The sequence below is a fragment of the Saccopteryx leptura genome, chromosome 3 (assembly GCF_036850995.1).
Source record: "Saccopteryx leptura isolate mSacLep1 chromosome 3, mSacLep1_pri_phased_curated, whole genome shotgun sequence".
NCBI classification, from domain to species: Eukaryota; Metazoa; Chordata; class Mammalia; order Chiroptera; family Emballonuridae; genus Saccopteryx; species Saccopteryx leptura.
This window is the reverse complement of record NC_089505.1, coordinates 44,093,058-44,113,547: the sequence shown is the minus strand read 5'-3', so window position 1 is coordinate 44,113,547 and position 20,490 is coordinate 44,093,058. Positions and strand designations below refer to the sequence as shown.

At 36.9% G+C, this 20,490-nt stretch overlaps 1 protein-coding gene across 11 annotated transcripts in view; it reads right to left on the bottom strand.

Annotated features, from left to right (window-relative positions):
* Window positions 1-5,989: 5,989 nt before the first annotated feature.
* Window positions 5,990-20,490, bottom strand: part of FAM184A (family with sequence similarity 184 member A) — a 121,359-nt gene continuing 106,858 nt past the window's right edge. For 6 of the 11 annotated variants that reach the window (XM_066373357.1, XM_066373362.1, XM_066373359.1 and 3 more), the window contains 4 exons: window positions 13,840-13,957; window positions 11,282-11,386; window positions 8,271-8,473; window positions 5,990-6,335 (listed from right to left, as the gene is read on the bottom strand). In XM_066373357.1, coding sequence (XP_066229454.1) covers window positions 6,254-6,335; window positions 8,271-8,473; window positions 11,282-11,386; window positions 13,840-13,957 — 508 coding nt within the window. In that variant the 3' untranslated portion in view covers window positions 5,990-6,253. The other 5 variants (XM_066373361.1, XM_066373367.1, XR_010750059.1 and 2 more) reach the window with 4 other exon arrangements.

The window sequence follows — 20,490 nt, the reverse complement described above, 5'->3', positions numbered from 1 at the left end:
TATTCTTTTACTCCATTTTATTTCACAATTTACATTCTGCTAAAGTGCAAGCAGGAAATGTGGTTGGTTTTGAAGCTCCTAAAACAGTGCTTTCCATACTGAAGAGGCTAAATAATGTTTATTTGGGTTGTATTTTTGTCATGTCACTAAAATGTTTGCTTTTATGACTTTGGTTTAATCTTTAAATACCTTTTTATACTTTTAAAACTTTTAGCAACTCTTTGTATATTCTACTACTCTCCTCCTGTGCTCACTCCACTATAGCGATCATGCTGTTCCCAAGACATTCCTGGTTCTCTTCCACCTTAGCACTTTGCATTTCTGTTCACTTCTGCCCAGAATGCTCACTCTCCCCCCACAAGAATGTAAGCTCCACAGAGCATGGATTCCCCGCCCCCACTGGTATATTGCTAAATATTGCTAATAACAGTCAAGAACTGTTTTAGGTATGCATTGTAGGTATGCAATAAATGCTGGAAATAGTACTGTCTTGACATGACTTTATTTTTAAAATTTTACTTTACCTTTTGGGGTTTTTTTATTCTTTATTTTATTTTGAGACTTGTTCATAAGGTTATTTTCAATGTTTCCTGCTCTGTGAACTCAAACTATGCTCCCTAGTAGATTCCAGTCCCCTTCTCAGGAAAGAACCAGTCTAAACACAGGGAGTGCTAGGCCCATAGTGACTGTACGTATTCATCTTGCCTAGATTTGGCTTCCTAACAAGACTATTTAATATGCCTAATTTTCCATCTTCCATTCCAGAGGGCACATTTATTTTTATGCCTGCTTTCAATTCAACAAATGAAATACATAGTTTTCTCTGACAGTCTCAGTGCCAGGGTTGATAATGTATTGCTAAACTCTTCAAAGAGGGAATATGGTCTGGAAGAATTTTTTTCTATGGATACTCCTCAGTGAATCAAAGATAAAATGTCAGTTTCCACTAATTTATAATCTATCATTTGAAAAAGTAAGTTGTAGAAGTCCTGGAGAAACATTTATTTGTATTCTGAGGCAGCAGTGTCAGCCGCAGTGGGTATGCAAGATGAACCTCTGTGATGAAGAGACGTTTATTTGAAGTTCTATTTATCTTTTAGTCAAAATAAGACATTTAAAGATTTATTGTAAAAATTGCCACTTGATCCTTATTATGTCTACGCCAGATAGTCATGTGACATGTACTGCTCTTGAGTTCCCCTAGCAGGGGTCCCCAAACTTTTTACACAAGGGGCCAGTTCACTGTCCCTCAGATGGTTGGAGGGCCGCCACATACAGTGCTCCTCTCACTGACCACCAGTGAAAGAGGTGCCCCTTCTGGAAGTGCGGCGGGGGGGGGGGGGGGGGGGGGCGGGGGGGGGGGGGATAAATGGCCTCAGGGGGCCACATGCGGCCCGTGGGCCGTAGTTTAGGGATGCCTGCAAGGGGAGAGTGGGAAGCCTATGATGGAAGGTTGGACAGTAACACTATAACTCAGTGTCATTGTTACCTGTGTTGAATATTTTTCAGTTTGCATACTACTCCCTACAGAATATACAGGGTAGGGCAAAAATACGTTTATAGTTGTGAGTACACAAAACAGAGTTTATTCTTGTATTATAATTTATTATTGTATTTTCCATATGGACAACTGTAAACCTATTTTGCCCCACCTCGGAGACAGATATTATATTTAATATAACATAATAGATATAACTAAATTCGATAGAGACTATTCATGAATGTAAATTTAGATTATTATTATTTATTTTTTTTTTTTTGCAAGTGAGAGAAAGACAGGAAGGGGGAGAGTTGAGAAGCATCAACTTGTAGTTGTGACACTTTAGTTGTTCATTGATTGCTTCTCATATATTCCTTGATCTAGTTGGGGGGATCCAACTGAGCCAGTGACCCTTTTCTCAATGGGGTCATGTCTATGATCCCACACTCAAGCCAGCGACCCTGTGCTCAAGCTGGTGAGCCTGCACTCACGCCTATGGCATTGAGGTTTTGAATCTGGGACCTCAGTATCCCAGGTTGAGGCTCTATCCACTGTGCCACCACCAGTCATACTAAATTTAAATTTTAATATATAAACTTCTTAGCTTCAACATAAGAAGTGAAATAAATGCCATTAAGGGGGTACAGATTTGGCTGGATTAATGAAGATATTCTATGAAAATTATTTCCTGGTATATGTGTTGTTAAAGAGTTCTTGATTGCAAATAACAGAAACTAACTCAAAATAGCTTAAGCAAAATTACCGTTAAAGGCATTGAGTATCTTATGGAGCCAAAACGAGGAAGGTAGGCAGGAAAGCCTCAGGGGAGGGTTTAACCACAGAATTGAAAGCCCGCAGGTATCTACATCAGTGGTAAAAAACTGAAAGCTTTTCTTGGAAGATCAGTAACAGGATGCCCACTCTCCCCACTGCTATTCAACAGATTACTGGAATTCCTAGCCAGAACCATTAGGCCAAAAAAAGAAAAGGCATCCAAATTGGGAATGAATAAACATGAAATATCTTTAAATTTCTTTCAACAGTGTCTTGTAGTTTTCAGTGTACAGGTTCATTACCTCTGTTTAGTCCTAGGTATTTTATTCATTTTCTTACAATTGTAAATGGGATTGTCTCCATTTCTCTTTCTGCTACCTTGTTGTTAGTATGTATATATAGGAATGCAACAGGTTTTTGTATACTGATTTTGTATCCTGTAACTTTATTTTTTGTTTCTAATAGTTCTTTTGTGGGATCTTAGGGTTTTCTATATCTAGAGTCATGTCATCTGTAAATGGTGGCAGTTTTACTTCATTTCCAATTTCAGAATCCTTAGGAACTATTCTCTCTTGTTCAGTATTTTTGGAAAAGGTTAAGAAGGATTAGGAATTTCCTAACTGATGAGAGTCATAAAGGTATCTTTTGTTATATTAATGAGGTAATTTTTGGACCCCCCTAAAGATGGAGGGGCTGGATGTCAGGGGAACCAACCATGTGATTAGAGGGTTAGAACTTCTTGGCCTTTGGGGAGGAGAGAATGAATTCAATCACCAATGGTCAATTAATTTAATCATTCATGCCTATGTGATAAAGCCTCCATAGAAACCCAAAAGGACTGCATTTGGAGAAGTTCAGGTTGGCGAACCAGAAACTTTCACATGTTATATGCTGGGTCTAAAGTCCATGAGGATAGATGCCCCCTTTGCTTCTAGGGTTCCACATTGCTTTTTATATTCTATCAAAATACCATTAAGTGCATTACTGAAACTTTCTCTTCAATCACAATGTTAACCATTTATATATGACTTCTTTGACTGTCTCTTTTATGTTGTTACATATTACCCAGTGAACATTTGAAGGTTCTGTAATTGCTTATCTCTTCTTTCTACTGTCCTTTTAATCCCCATCCTTCTCTCTCTTCCCAGCTCAAAAATATGATAAACATAAAAACCCATCTTGTCGCTGCATCTCAGACTCACCTTTCTCTTTTCCCTTCCCTGTTAGAGCCAAGTTTCTTCAAAGAGGGGTTTTCACTCACTGACAATTTTCTTCCACCTCACCTCCCTGGAATCCAGCTTTTGCTAAGACCATTTTCTAGTTCTCAAAGCCAAAGGACACTTTTCCTTATTTCCCTTTCCCGATTTCTGTAGCACTTGATTGGCTGCTATCTCTCTGGAACATTCTTCTTAAACAACATCGCAGTTTTTTTTTTTTCAATCCATAACTCTACTTCCCATTCTCATTCAAGTTCTGCCTGCCCCTTAAATGTTGACATCCCCCAAAGTTCTATCCAAACCGTTGGCTTCATGAGTCTCATTGAGGCCATGCTCCAGGTCCTTGTGCTTAACTGCTTATTAGGTTACTCCAGAGAAACTTTAATTTCAGCATATTTGAAATAAAGCTTTGTTTTGCTCATACTTCATTTTCTTTCATGGTCCATACATATTAGTCACCAACCCTGCCAATTCTGCATTTTCACTCTTTATCCCCTCCTCTCTATTTCCATGAACAATTCTTTGGTTCAGTCCACATCTGAACCAATTTAGTAAGCCTCAAACTGGTCTTGCAAGGGGCCCATCTTTCCTGAACAAACTGCATCCAATATGGTGACTTAAAAGATTTTAAATATCAAATCATGCTATTTTTTTATCTGCTCAAAATTATAAGTGATCCAGTTGATTCCTTAGTAAGCATTCAGGCCATTTGTAGCATAATGAAAAGAGCACTGGTTTCAACCCTTACTGGTTGTATAATTTGCGTGTGTGTGTGTGTGTGTGTGTGTGTGTGTGTGTGTGTGTGTCGGGGGAGTGGCAAAGGAGGGTGCGTTCAGGTTCTTTTTGTAGTTTAAAAGTTTTTAATTGGATTTATTGGGGGACATTGGTTAATAAAATTATATAAGTTTCAGGTGTACAATTATATAATACATCATCTGTACACTGCACTCTGTGTTCAGGTTCTTCATGAGAGTTGTTGAGGGTTAAAAATGTCAAAATTGTAGTGTCTGATACAAGGCAGGTGCTCAAGAAATGGCTGCTGTCTAATTATGCCACTTTGGGCCTACAGGATCGCACCAAGTTCTCTGAATGCAGCTGGCCTGCTTCTTCCAGCTTGTCCTTGGAAAAGCATCACCTGTGGCCTGTCTGGTTAATTCTTACTCATCTTGAATATTGTATTTGGGCATTACTTCCATGTCAAGCTTAGGTTCTGACACAGTAGGTAGATAGCCACCACTTAGGTAGAGTTAGTTAATCCCTTCCTGCTCTGCTTCTGATACCATCGTGCACTCCCTAAATCTTATTTGTGGCTCTGCTGTAAAAAAAATAAAAGTTTGGTCTGGGCTATTTCAGCAAGTGTGCATGTGTCAAGGTGTGTTCCTCAAGGACAGGTGTTCATCGTCTTTATTCCCACACAGTCACCTACATGGGTACTACATCATAACCTTAGAAAATAAATGTGCAAATTATGAGATATGTATAAACTAGGAGCAAGAGAATGTGCTTATGACTATATTTAGTATCTAAAATAAGTATTAACCATTTTTCTTGAAAAATTCAACCTCTTAGTTTAAGAAAAAATCAGAGCAAGTATTTTGTAGAAAAAATTTTTTTCAGGATAAGTTAAAGAACATGCTACCACTGTTCGTACTCATATGCAGTGGTTCGCTGCTTGACTGAAAGTTTAAAGCAGTGGTCCCCAAACCCCGGGCCGCGGACCGGTACCGGTCTGTGGGCCATTTGGTACCAGTCCACAGAGAAAGAATAACTAACTAACATTATTTCTGTTTTATTTATATTTAAGTCTGAATGATGTTTTATTTTTAAAAAATGACCAGACTGCCTCTGTTATATCCGTCTAAGACGCACTCTTGACGCTTGTCTCAGTCACGTGATACATCTATCCGTCCCACCCTAAAGGCCGGTCCATGAAATTATTTTCTGACATTAAACTGGTCCGTGGCCCAAAAAAGGTTGAGGACCACTGCTTTAAAGGAATAAAAGGTCTCATTAGCCAGTGATAGTGGTTAGTTAAATCCATGTGCATGTGTCAATATTATATTGACTATCTAGAAAACTAACCTACTAGCTTTTAAGGCAAATGAAGATAGAATTGACTGTCTCTTTACCCAATAACTTTTGGCCATAAACCACGTTAATTTAAATATTAACAGTATCAAAAGCTCTAGATCCTTGATTATAAGAATAATTAAAATACTCTAAATAAGTCAACAGTATTTTATATACCTGAAAGTCCACTATTTCCATAAGTGTTTTCATTTTAGCCTTGTAAGTTTAGAGAACACAGTTTAGTAATAGCTATATACAGTAATGGAACAAATTAAGATAACTAATATATTTGTCTATCCTGATTTTGTTATGATTACTGAAACCAATAATTTAGTATTTTATAATTATTATGCAGTAAAACTTTTTGTCAATTCTTACCTGGAATTAAAAACATTTTAAAATTAGATAAACTTACTTTAAAAAATGAAATGCATTATCGTTTGTTCTAACAAAATTTATTATGCAGCAATTACAAAGGTTAAAGACTCTTCCATCTCAAATAAAAATAACTATTATAATTACACGCATAACATACAGTACCGTAAATGAATGATTCCAATAAGTATCACAGGAAATACAGTGAATTTTCAAATTGAAGAGACAAAAACTTTCTCATTCACAGTGTCTGACATAGGAGAGCCTGTTCACATAATGATCTGTAAGGTCATGCTCTTACTAACAGTCCACACAGAGCTGTGCCAACACAATTCGTTCAGAACGTGAAGTATCGGGCAAACCACTCCTGGCGCTGGGGATCTGGAGAAGCCACCGGGGAAGCTTCACTCTGGGGAGGACTGAATTCATAAAAAGAGAGACATATAACCCAGCATTAAGTTGTTTTGCACAATGAAGGGCAAAGCACATAAAACCTCAGTGTAGATGAGCACAAGTGGTCCCCTATGGCAGAAGCTGTGTGTCAAAGACTTGCTGTTCCTGTGCACTAGACTCAGGTCTCCACTGCAGGAGGGCGTGGGAGTGCGTCAGCACCTCGGGGGAAGTCAGTAAGGAGGAGCCACATCCCAACAATTGCAAAAACCAAAAATCAAACAGTTGAGGAAAATTATTTCACCTCCTTTGAATAAAAAAAAATTGAGGAGGAATGGTGAGGAATAAGAGAGAACAGAAAACATTCCTCTCTTCCAGCCCCTTTTCTTTCTTAGTTAATTTCAGATTCTGACACAGCACTGGTTCTTACAGATGTGTCCTTAAATATAACTAAAATAAGTACACCATGGTATAGTATTTTTACTAGAGGTACATTTATATTAAATTATCATTTCATAATTCCATAAGCAAATACTCCAGGGGAAAAGGAGTGCATTAAAAAGTCAACTTCCTCTCCATCTTCAAAGTTATGTAATCTATACTTATCTTAAGTCAAACTAAAGATTCTTGGAGAAAATGAAAGGACCCCTACCGTCTCTGAGGGGAATGACAAGGCACGTAACAACATGTAATGGAAACTCCAGTAGTCATGCTCCTTGATCATGCACATGCATCTTACTGATACCTGAACATGCCCATGCACAAGGGAGAAACAAGCAACACGAAATATTTAGTGGGAGACACATTCAAAGGTCTACTTGACTATTTTTCATTCTTGAAACTTTTTTGTATTTAAAATAGTCATTAACTATGTCATTAATCACTTAACCTAGAAAAAGTCTACCTATAAGACTATTACTAGTGACACTGCTGAGATCTAGTAAAAATAAGTTAAAGATAAATAACGTTAAAAGCACAAGATCAGTAATAGTAAGGTAAACATAAAATGACAGTACGTTCTGACTTTAATTTTTAAGGAATAAACAACTGGATTTTGTTTAAATTTTACTTGTTAATTCACTTAATCAACAACTCAGACAATTTAAAATTGGAATGTCAATTATAAAATCTATTTTTTCTAAATTAGTTTTTGCTTATATATATCATTAAGTTTCCAGAGCTAACATATTTGCTATTTTGGCAATAAGCATACATATTTATAAGTAAACCTGGTAAACAAGAAAGGGGAAGAGAGAAACATAAAACATAGGAAATAGAAACAAACTAAAAGCCACTAAATTAAAAAAAATTAATATATTCTGTAATAAGAATGGATTATTAATGAAAAATTGGTGACAATACTAAAAATGAAGCATGAGTTTCTAAATATTAAAATTCCAAGCATATTAATTACATTAGCACCTCTTTAAAGATTAGGAAATTGACTAACAAATTGGAAAAAATATTTTTAAGAGTTAAAAAAAGAATTCTGTAGAGAGGTGATAAGTATATTTTGAAAATATTTCACAGTATTGTCCTGACCTAGGCTGTTCTTAAAGTATTAGATTTCTGTAATGTAAGAAGATAAAATAGAGCATTTTCAACTTCAGGTGTCCCCAAACTACAGCCCCGCAGGCCGCATGCTGCCCCCTGAGGCCATCTATCCACCCCCCTCTCCCGCACTTCCGGAAGGGGCACCTCTTTCATTGGTGGTCAGTGAAAGGAGCACTGTATGTGGCGGCCCTCCAACGGTCTGAGGGACAGAGAACTGGCCCCCTGTGTAAAAAGTTTGGGGACCCCTGGAATGATGTGGAGATGTTTTCTCTAAATTTATGTACTCTGATTGACCAATGTCATCCTGTTAAATTTAATTGTCTAAATAAATAAATTAATTTAAAAAAAGAAGATAAAATTTCTCAAGCTAAAAAAGTAAAGAAAAAAATCACTGGTGAGACGGGGCTCACCTCAAAAACGTCTTGGGCTCTTTGGGTGGCAGTGGTTGTGGAAGTGGCTTGCTGCTGCTGAACTCAACATCGTGGACTGGAGAATTAGGAATGGGATCCAGGCGGTTAGGATGTCCATTGCCCACTCCACCAGATTCCAGAGCACTTAAATTGGGAACACTCACAACCCTGTTTGTTGGTGATTTATCATTCTTCTTCTTTTGCTGCATTAAAAATAATACATGTGAGGATAGTCCCTGCATAAGGACAAATGAGAAAATAGGAATAGTAGAAGATATAAATTTGGCATGAGAAAATTTTGGAAGCTTTATGTTAAATTGGGATGTTAAAATGAACCAGTGTTACCCAAAGTGTGATCTGGGGATCCTTGGAGGTGTTCTTTATCTACATGGAATCCTCACAGACATGCCGCTAGGACGGAAAGAACGAGGAAACGTTTAGGAATGGTTCATGGGGAGCGGAGGGGGATGTGGAAAGAATGCCATGGGGTGAGGAATTCCCACATTTAGAGAAAGGGGGAATAAGAGGGGAAAGAGTAGGTCTTTCAGCTACCATGAGCATTAAGGCTAAAATTAGGAAAAGGTATACAGTTAAACATAATTTTAAGAGAGTCCTGTTAACTTTAGCCATCTGTCAAAGGGAAGCAGTCCTTGCCTGAAAAAAAAAAAAGGAATGAGAAAATGCTTGGCAATGTGGTTTAAACATATCACACATTCCTACTGAAGACCTAAAGTTGACTTAGAGAAATAATTTGGTTTTAAATTTACTGCATCATCTTTCTGAAGAGAGAAAATTAAATCTGCATAGTTAAGTTTCATTTCTCAATTAATTGGTAGTATCATTAATTGACTTACAATCTTTTAAAACATTTTAAAGTTTATAAAACAAATCAATGTTTTATTCTTAATTGTTCTTTAAAATTAACAGATGAAAAGGGGAATCCAACTGCAGCTTATCAAAATTTATCAGTCTGTAAATTAACTACTTTATTTATACCTCTTGAATCAATGAGCATCATCTTGTTATGCAGCATAAAAATTATTGTTGTAAAATACTTTGAATATTCTCATATTTTACTAATTAAATATATGCTAATTAAATTTATGAAATAACTTTTGAAAAATGACTCCAGAAGTTGGAGAAAATACAATTATTAGATAAGGTGGCCCTTTTCCTTTACTTACAAAGTAGTAATCTCGCTATCTAGACATTGTCCTCTATATCATAATCTGTAAACAGAGTCTCTAAGGATCCTATTTTAGCATAACTGAAAAAAGAAAAAAATGTTTTCTTCAGAATTATCTCTGAAAATTGAAGTCACTCTTAGGGCTCAAAAAAAGTTTAAAAGTTATCAGAGATGTATCATTTGTTTTTTCTGGTTCTAGTCACCAGAGGGCATAATTAAGCCTACTTAAATTTTCACAAATAATAAATAAAAGGAAAATATTTCTAGTATATTGTTTTAACAAGGCTCATAATCTTACCTTATACCATATTTCCCCATGTATAAAATCCTCCCATGTATAAGACACACCTTAATTTGGGGGCCCAAAATTTGAAAGAAAATGTATTACATAAAGTTACTGAACTCAAGTTTTATTCATCATTAAATTCATGCAACTCCTCATCACTGTCAAAACTCCCATCCATCAGCTTGTCCTCATCTGTGTCTGATGACGAATCACTGTCTTCATATATTGCCTTGTCCTCAGTTCCATCTATGGCATTTGAAATGCCACACTTCTTAAATGCAAGTAAAAAAATTATAACCACTGTATAGGACGCACCCAGTTTTTAGACCCCAAATTTTTCGAAAAAGGCGTTCATCTTATACATGGGGAAATACGGTAATTAAAAGCCTATTTCACCCTAAAGTATGAACTTAAAACTAAAACTAAATATATTCATTCATTCACCAATTATTTATTGAAAGCCTTCTATGTTCCAGGCAGTATTTTAGGCCCTGAAAATATAGTGATAAGCCCCCCTATTTCTGTCATTCTGTTTTAAAAAACATCAAGTCATTCTATTTTATAAAACATTTAAATTTGTAATTTAGACTACTTTAATTTGTAAGAGAAGAACATACTCCACATTCTTAACAGAGAAGTTTTATGACCTTTGAAAGCAAAAATAGAAATTAGGCATGATGTGCAAATTACTAAAATCTGGATTAAAAATTATCTTTAGCACTAAGACTTTTATTTCTACTACTGGTTTCTGCCAAAATATATGTAATCCTATGAAGCCCATATACATATTTATTTATTCCTTAGTACTTGCTTTCATCACTACAATAATTTTGGTGCCTTTTGGAAATGTGATGAAATTTTGCAACTGGGTAAATATTTATTGAATACCCATCATACCTAAAGCACCTTGATGGGAGCCCTAGGAAGCTGGGGTACAAAGATGGATAAGACCTAGCCATGTCCATTTCATTTGTGGGTAAGGCCTTCTATCCTAAGAGAGTAATAAAGTATCAGGATAGGTCATATTCGATCTTAATTGTTAAGGAAAGGTCATAAGACTTGGAAAAGGAAGGCCTTTCTCTGAGAGTTGGTTGGTAACAAAATATATGTCCAACCCAATGTCCCTCAAGATAGCAGGCCTGAAGTTAGGGAGAGCTGTTGCATACACAGATACAGTGCACCGTGTCCTTCAAGACCCTACAGAGGCTAGGGAACATCTTGACAAGACTTAAAAGTTCATTTCCTTCAGAGATATGAAAAACAAAATAATAGCACCAAAGTTCTATAACATTAATAAAATTCTATTTTAAGGAGTATTAGCATTATGAATATTATGGGAACCTCATTCTGAAATAAATGAATATTATGGGAACCTCATTCTGAAAATGAATACACAAAGATTTCACAAATTTTAGTCCTAGATTATTAAATTTAAGAAAATATCTTCTGGAAGCTTTAACCCGTGCTACTCTAAATATTTTATATAATTTTAATCAACTTTAAACCATATCCCTATTTTACAGTGTGTGCTGCACATACCTTAATCAATGGATTAATAACACCAACAGTAGGACTTGAATTAAACACTTTGTTGAAGTTAGTTTCTCGATTGACTAATTCCAGCTGATAAAATTTATTATCCTCCTATGCAAAAGAATTACAAACATCTCTTAAACATTTTCTATTGAATATTCAAAAACTTTATTGCATAAATGCCATTTCATTCAAAATTTAATAAAAACCTGAATGAAGAGTTATGCACCTTGTTCAAAGATTTCTCAGCCTGATTGCCAGTGTCTTAAAGACTGCTAGTGGGTATGTTTTCAACACTTCTCAAACCCTGTGCTCCAGGACTCTTCTCTACCCTTTTAGTACCTTTTTCTTTAAGGCTGGATCTAAATGTTTTATTTGGTCCTGTCTCTGTTCCACCGGACTATGCAGTTTGGGCAGGTTTAACTTGCATTCGTGGGGTTGTGTGTATGGCTCAGTTGTTTCCGTACATGAAGGTGACACAAGGATACATCATTATTCTTGAGTACTGGAAAGATATTTGTCATGTCTAATCGCCTTTCTGAGACATCAATGTATGACAGCCATGGAAACCACAGAACAGAGAAAAATGAATGGCCTATACAGACAAACACTTGGCCTTTGCCTTCACTGACAACATGTGCTAACTAAATAACCAGATGGGAGGAAGTAAACATGTAAATGGAAATGTGTGAAATGTAGGGCTGTGCTCTAGTAGAACTAGATTCTTCATCTCCATCTCAATTACCACTATTATTCGCATCATTAATTCCAGCCCATGTGCCTCCCAGTCCACAGAATCAGGGTGTAGTGAAAAGAGTGTGGAACAACCCTTGGCTGGAGTTCCTGGCTCTCACCAACCCTGTTGCTTCGGAAAGTTACTTTACCCTTTAAAGTCTAATACCTATCTTGCTGTGATGAAAAAAGAAAACAACAATTATATCTGTACCACCTGCTCAATAAGAACAAGAAAATCAATAGCTATTTCTACCATCGATGACATACACATAATACATTTGTTAATTTCATGTGTGGAATGTAAGGTAATTTTCCATGAACCTACTGCTATCAGATAGAACAGTCTATGAGGCCTGTGCTCATGCGCACAATGCCTGGAGAACTGGGTGGTTAGCGGGTTGGAGCAGCACAGCGCACGCTCTGTCTTTCCAATGCCTGCGCCTGGGTTCATCTACAAACACCAACGACTACCAGCTGCTTTTGGCAGGAACATCTAAACCTGGACAACAGACTGGCTTTCCTACATGCTACAAGAGATATACTGCTCACAAAAATTAGGGGATATTTTTAAATGAATATGAAGCGATAAACTATGCCCTCATTTTGTGAGCAGTGTATGTTAAGGTAGAAAGTGCTCTTAAAGCTCTAAGCAGAAATACGTGCTCTGAAAGCTCTCTGCATGCCAGTGTCCAGAGTTTCCAGTTGAAGAGATCAATGAGCAAATAGAATGGACAGTATTTTATTTCTAGTTTTACTCTGAAAGATTTCTCATTTGTTAGTGGCAGTAAGAAGCAATATTTTAATAATTGATCAGAACATATATTTTTAGAAGACTCTGAAATATTATGAATTTTAAAACATTTGTGTACTTTTTATTCTTAAGGAATGACTTTGATGAAAGCAGTGTATTTGTTAAGTCTGTATTTTCTTTCCTGAACCCCTAACACCTCAATGTGGCCTGGACTCTCCATGAGAGAGCCTTAGCTCTTACTAGGCTACATCGTGGCACCTTTCTTCCACGGGGTGTCTCCTGGGACCAGGGTTCAGCGGAGCACACTGTAGGAAATTAACCTGACCAACAAGTGTACAATGCAGATTAACACATGCCTGTGCTGACGATTCTTTCCTATCCAATTCTAATCCGACACGTACAATACAAATAATTCATCAGTATATTAACTGTACGTTGATAATGACATATTATTAAACATTTGATAACGTACTAAAATACTGAAAAAAGAGGCATAATCCCTTTATCCTAAAACCAAATTTAAAATTACTCAGTATTTCTTTTTTTTTTTTTTTGTATTTTCCTGAAGCTGGAAACAGGGAGGCAGTCAGACAGACTCCCACATGCGCCCGACCGGGATCCACCCGGCATGCCCACCAGGGGGTGATGCTCCACCCATCTGGGCCATTGCTCTATTACAACCAGAGCCATTCTAGCGCCTGAGGCAGAGGCCTTGGAGCCATCCTCAGCGCCCGGGCCAACTTTGCTCCAATGGAGCCTTGGCTGCCGAAGGGGAAGAGAGAGACAGAGAGGAAGAAGAGGGGAAGGGGTGGAGAAGCAGATGGGCGCTTCTCCTGTGTGCCCTGGCCGGGAATCGAACCTGGGACTCCTGCACGCCTGGCTGATGCTCTACCACTGAGCCAACTGGCCAGGGCAAAATTACTCAGTATTTCTTTCCCTTGTTCATAACATTTTAATAAAATTTCAATCCCAATGCACATATTTTGTACTTTCAATGTTGTTTAGCATTACTTAAAAATATTTTCCAATCAGCAGTCTATTAATTTACTACAGTTACACCAAAAACAAAATATCTTACAATTAGTTTCTTTATGACATGGTCTCTTTCTGTAAGCTTGGCTTTTAATTCTGTGATCATCTGCATGTCTTCCGGTTTTGATTCTCTCATTAGATATTTTTCTTCCATTTCTTCTAGCCTGAAAACAAGAAAATCTTTAGCTCATTAAGATGACTCAGGCATATTCTTTTGTAATACCAACATTTTTCATAGTAGTCCAGCTGAATATACATGAAAACTTAAAACCAAACTTTTTCTTGAAAACTTTTGAGGATAATGACATAATTGTCTCAAGAGCTAAAGACTCTCCAGGGGTAGATGATATTAAAGGCTTTGCAGTTTACTTTTCAAATAATTCACTCATTTTGTGCCATTCCAAGAGTACATAGGGTTGAGGTGAGGTAAGCTCTGTAGAAGAAATGATATGCTAAGCGATACAAACCTAGCGAGTGCCGGTTTGATGCTGGAAATGTAGGCTTACTATTAGAACTTACCACAGATACAATATTGTGTTATGACATAAGGCTTGGTAACATATACAAAAGGGACAAGAAAAAATACAGAGGAAAGGGAAACAAAGGACACACATATGACATCATTCTTTCCTGGTGTATAAAAAATTCCATTTAAAAATTCCGTATTATCAGCTAATCCATATAAACTGTCAAAAGGTCATCAGGTAAGAGAAGGACTATACTTCCTTATAGGCCTGTTTTGCCTTGAATGAAATGAGAAGATGACACAGGAGTGAAGGCCTTAATATAAGAGACCACGTTCTATGAGCAGAAAAGACGTATCCTGAAGAGACTAAAAGTACAGAACATGGCAGGATTAAGAGAACACAAATAAAAACTGCTGGCTTAGTTTGAGAAAAAACTTTCAAGTTTAGAAATTTAAATAATTAGAACAATTTAGCCCTGGCCGGTTGGCTCAGCGGTAGAGCGTCGGCCTAGCGTGCGGAGAACCTGGGTTCGATTCCCGACCAGGGCACACAGGAGAAGCGCCCATTTGCTTCTCCACCCCTCCCCCGTGCTTTCCTCTCTGTCTCTCTCTTCCCCTCCCGCAGCCAAGGCTCCATTGGAGCAAAGATGGCCCGGGCGCTGGGGATGGCTCCTTGGCCTCTGCCCCAGGCGCTAGAGTGGCTCTGGTCGCAATATGGCGACGCCCAGGATGGGCAGAGCATCGCCCCCTGGTGGGCAGAGCGTCGCCCCATGGTGGGCGTGCCAGGTGGATCCCGGTCGGGTGCATGCGGGAGTCTGTCTGACTGTCTCTCCCTGTTTCCAGCTTCAGAAAAATGAAAAAAAAAAAAAAAAAAAAGTAAATAAATAAATAAATAATTAGAACAATTTAAATTTAAAAAATCAATGTTTTTAGAAGGATAGAACTTAAACTCAATAAAATTATGATTAATGAAGATTCACAGAAATATTTATTCACTCAACAAATATTGTGTAACTGGTCGATGAACTATAATCTAGGAATTAGTGACTCATACCCATCCCCTAATTGTAGAGGGGTACCAGAATCCCGTACTTTAGTAATTTTAGTAAGCTCCTGCACTAACTCAGCCCAAGCTAATGACTGGGAGAGAACACATTTGGCTACCTACCCAGCCCTATGGCTGAAGTTCTGACCTGGGGTGGGAGGGATGAGGGTGATTAGAAGTGTGTGATTAGTATCAGCTAGGGCTTTGAAAGTTCAGGGTGAAGTTTCACTATCTCTACTTTAGTTCTTTTGTGACAATGCAGAATGAGTGAAAAAACGAGATTCACTGAGCTCACGTAAAGTGACCTTACATTTTATCACAATATGGCATTTTATGGGCAAAACTTTATATATTTTATGGGCAACAGTTTTAAGCTTGAAAAACAGTGATCTAGTCAAGGAAAAGGCATTTGGGTTTAACACTGGAATCGCCACAAGATGTCACTGGAGTACATTCTTTACCATTAAAAGTCAGGTAGCAAGATTTTTGAATTTATAGCTGAAAAAGAATACAGTACGTTGTTGTTAATGGTTGCTAAAAAGTCCCTAAATTTAAAGCCTTATTTAAAACTATTATGTCTATCTTTTGTTCTAGTACAGTGACTTTCAACTTTTTTTTATCTCATGGCACACATAAACTAATTACTAAAATTCTGCAGCACAACAAAAATATATTTTTTTACTGATCTGACAAAAAAATAGGTATAATTTCGATTCACTCACACCGGATGGCTATTGTTGTGTTGGCAGTTATCATTTTTTTACTTGACAATCTAAGAGAAACGAGGTCAGTGCCTCTGACTAAATAGTCAGGTATTGAATGTTTTAAAGATTCTTGTGGCATACTGGTTGAAAATCACTGTTCTAGTACAGTAAGAAGTTAAGGAAAAGTGAGTCTAAAATACTTTATTGAGTTGTATACTTGAAACCCATATAGGTTTGTAAACCAATGTCATCCTAATAAATTCAATTAAAAAATGAGACAAACAAAAAAATCAGTTACAATCTCTGAATGACCTCTTTGCATAATAAAGTTCTGCTCTGAACCTAAATTCTAATATATGTTTTCATTTAGTGTAAACATTCTTTACCTACAAAAATACCAGTTAATCTTCTCCAAGAAATATCTTTCCATCACCAAAAAATTTAAGAGACCTGGATATTAAAGGGAAAAAAATAATTCATTAAATTGGAGAGAATCCACATGAACACAAATAAGAAAGCATTAAAGGAGAAAACAAGTGAGTAATATGATATTGTATATATATTTCCAGAATTATTAGTCTTTCTAAATTCTAACAGGAAGAACAGTTAGTGCTACTGATACCCACTTCACACCAATACTAATTAACATGTTATCTTTCAATTGCCTCAAGCAGCAAGTTAAGCCAGAACTTTTTCCCAAAGCCAAGGAGTGAACGCTGAAGGCACAGGAAATGATTTTTAATTTGTTTTCCTTTAATCTTTCTGATAACAGGAAAAAGAAAGTCTGTTTGGTTCCATATATCTTAAATAGCCTTGGTAATATAAGCTTCTCACCCTATTTCATAACAGGCAGGCAGGCCATGAACATCAGAGCTAGCTAGATTCTAGTAACATTGTTTTATTTTCACAACATTTACAATTATATAATTCTAGCTTAACCTCTATTTAGAATAATGGATATAATTTTTCAGTAGTGATAACTGTTTTACTGTAGAGATAATTGAGTTTTCCTATTAAATTTTTAAGTTAAAATGAATTAAAAATATTAAGAAAATAACATCACATGTCTCATAGAAATGACCAAATTCCCCAAGTCTGCAACAGGAATGACTGTAGCCTGGGAAGCACTGCCTTGAGATAACCACACAAGTACAAATAGTCTTTCTGCTGGAATACAGGTTCCCATTAAAAGTAATACAAAGAGAGAACAGACAGAAGTAGAACGTGTACAATTACTAATTAGGGTCACTGTTGGGTTCTCCCTGAGCATGCATGCCCTGATTTTTTTTTTTTTTTGGCCCTGAGAATATATAGGTCAATGTCTATGGTTCATGGACAACACCAACCTAAAAACTATATATATATTTACCCATGTTGTTTTTAAAATAAATAATTGACGAAATTATCAGTAAATTGAGAGTTTGGAGCCAAAGAACAGTATTATTAGGCACATATATTTTATAATGTTAATTGTGTAAAGACAAAAGAACTCTATTATAACACCATCCTTGTCTAGAGCCAGAAGGAAAAGTAGTAACTGAAGCAGTTTATTGGCAAACATTTTTTCCCCCCATAAATTGTGGACACAGATGACTTGTAACAGATAATAAGACTACCACATCCTTATCCCACAAAGTTTATGAAAATAACCTGAATGGTAATTTGGAAATCGAATGACAACAAAAAGTAATTAGGATAGTAAAGATAAAAGAAAACAACTTTTAAAGAATAATTTTTCATGTGGTGTAGTGCTTCTTTTCAATTAGAAATCACTGACCTACTTAAAGTCCAAGTACAGAAACTCAATATTCTAAGAAGAAATCATCCTTTTGCCTCATATAGTGAGAAGTTAATGTAAAGTAGACCTGAACAGTCAATAGGCTCTAAATCATCTTTTTTTGCATAATAAAGATCTGCCATCCTAGTGTATGTTTACAGTTAGTGTAAACAGTTCTTTAAAACAGTCCACACTCTCTCATTTATTTCTAAAACAAACAAAAACCATGATAATTTAAATTGGACACAGGTTTTTTACTAAGATACTCTATCACTCAAGAAAATAAAAATATTTCTACAGAATGTCTGAAAATCTAAGACTTTAATACCCAGCTCTGGAGAAGAGGATTTCTAGTAATCTTTCCATAGGAGATACAGAACTCTTAGCACCATTTCCGCAATGTTTAGAGGGCACTTTCCATCCTTTAAATTTTTGCCCCCATTTCCCTGGATTACAACAGGGTTTTGGGCAGGAACAGAGGAAACTCCCAGCTGCTTCAGACGTCCCTTGCTCCAGGCTGCAGCCTGGAAGGTTGACCCTTATTTCTCCAGAAGGTTTTTTTAATTTGAGACTTGAAAGCCAGCATGCAGTTGATTAGGAACTTCAACAGTGAGTGTATCCTTAGGTCTTTGGGACAGTCTGGGAATAGATCAATGTCTCCCCAGCTCCTTAAAGCTGAATGGACACTTCCTGCTGACCACCTCTGTGTAAATCCAAGCCAGTCAGCAAATCCAAGTAGGCTGCATTTAGGAATATGGGTCAGAAATATCCAATAGTCTAAAACTGTGTTTTTCAATATAGTAGTCACTATCCCACATACGGATATTTATATTTAAATTAAGTGAATTGAACTGAAATTAAAAATTCAATTCCTTGGTTCTTGCTAGCCATAGTTCAAGTGTTCAACAGCCATTGTAGCTACTGTACATCATAGAACAGATACAGGACATTTTCATTATCACAAAGAAATCTAGACAGTGCTGACCTATTAATATAAATATTTTATATAAAATATATAAATATTTAAAATATGTAAAATATATAGAATATATTTAAAATATATATAAACATATATAATATATATTTTTTATTTTTAAGAGAGAGAGCGACAGAAAGGGAGGGGGAGGAGAGAAATGAGAAGCATCAACTCATAGTTGCTTCACTTTAGTTTTATTGATTGTTTCTCATACATGTCTTGATGGAATGGGCGTGGGCTCAAGGCGAACAAATGGCCCCTTGCTCAAGCCCCTGACATTGGGCTTCAAGCCAGTGATCTCAGGCTTCAACTGAGCAACCTGTGGACTCAACCCAGTGACCCTGCACTCACACTGGCAAGCCCATGCTCTAGCTGGCGACCTTGGCGTTTCAAAACCGGGGCCCACTGCGTCCTGGGCCTATTCTCAATTCACTGTACCACCACCAGTCAGGCAAGTGTTTGTTTTTAACAAAAGGGTAAAATACCTAAAGCTAAAGACTAATTATATGTAAAAGGAAATATGATTGGTTAGCAGGAACCTAGTTGAAGCATAAAACAAATGGTACATCTAGAAGAGTAATAAAATATTTGACTTATGAGTAATACTAATTCTTCAATTATTAAAATGATCATAATAGGCCCTGGCTGGCTGGCTCATTGGTAGAGCGTTGGCCTGGTGTGTGTAAGTCCCAGGTTCAATTCCTGGTCAGGGCACACAGGAGAAGCGCCCATCTGCTTCTCCACCCTTTCCCCTCTCCTTTCTCCCTCTCTCTTCCCCTCCCACAGCCAAGGCTCCATTGGAACAAAGTTGACCTAGGCACTGAGGATGGCTCCATGGCCTCTGCCTCAGAGGGGCAAAGCATTGCCTCCTGGTGGGTTTGCCGGGTGGGTCCTGGTCGGGCGCATGCGAGAGTCTATTTCTCACTTCAGAAAAATACAAAAAATAAATAAATAATTAAATGATCATAATAGAAAAACTAGGTTATTTACTATCTATGAAAAATCTATTAAGTGCAAAACCATATAAAACAGAGTAAAGTGAAAACAAAGAGTTAACTTATACTCTTTGTAAATTAACATGCGGAAGGAGACAGGACAGATAGACAGAGGCTATTCTTTTTGTAAGCATGCTTTTTTAGAGTATGCAAGGGGGTGTCAGCATTTCAGCCCTAGCCTGACGATAACACTGAGGCTGAGAGCAGGGACAGCCAAGGCACTGGGCTTTACTATAACTCATTTTTGCAAAATGACTGAGGTTATGAGCTCTTCTATATGACAGGTACCAAGCAACATAAATCTCTGTGAATGGGGAAATGATCTCATGAGTCTCCTCATTATTTCAAAAGCAACTTCATGAAGTGGTATATATTATAGAAAATCTTCAAAATATTCATTCATGAAACAGTCACTAAGTGCCTACTAATGTGAAAATTCTGCATATAGTGCATCTTAGAGGCCACTGAAGTAAATGCCAAGGACTGGGGGTCTATATTCTGTTTCCGTTTAAGTGAATGCTGATATATGTGCTACATATATAACAATATTTTCTGTGAGGCTTACTTGGTTAAATAGGTGAGATGTGAAGAGGTGATTTTTACACTGGGGAAAGGACGTTAGGTAGTAATGACATAGGAGGTTATTCTAGATTGTAGAGGACAACACAGGAGAATCTTAGAAGGAAACCAATGTCTAAGTAGAGTATACAAAATAAAAAGATAGGCTTTGCTCT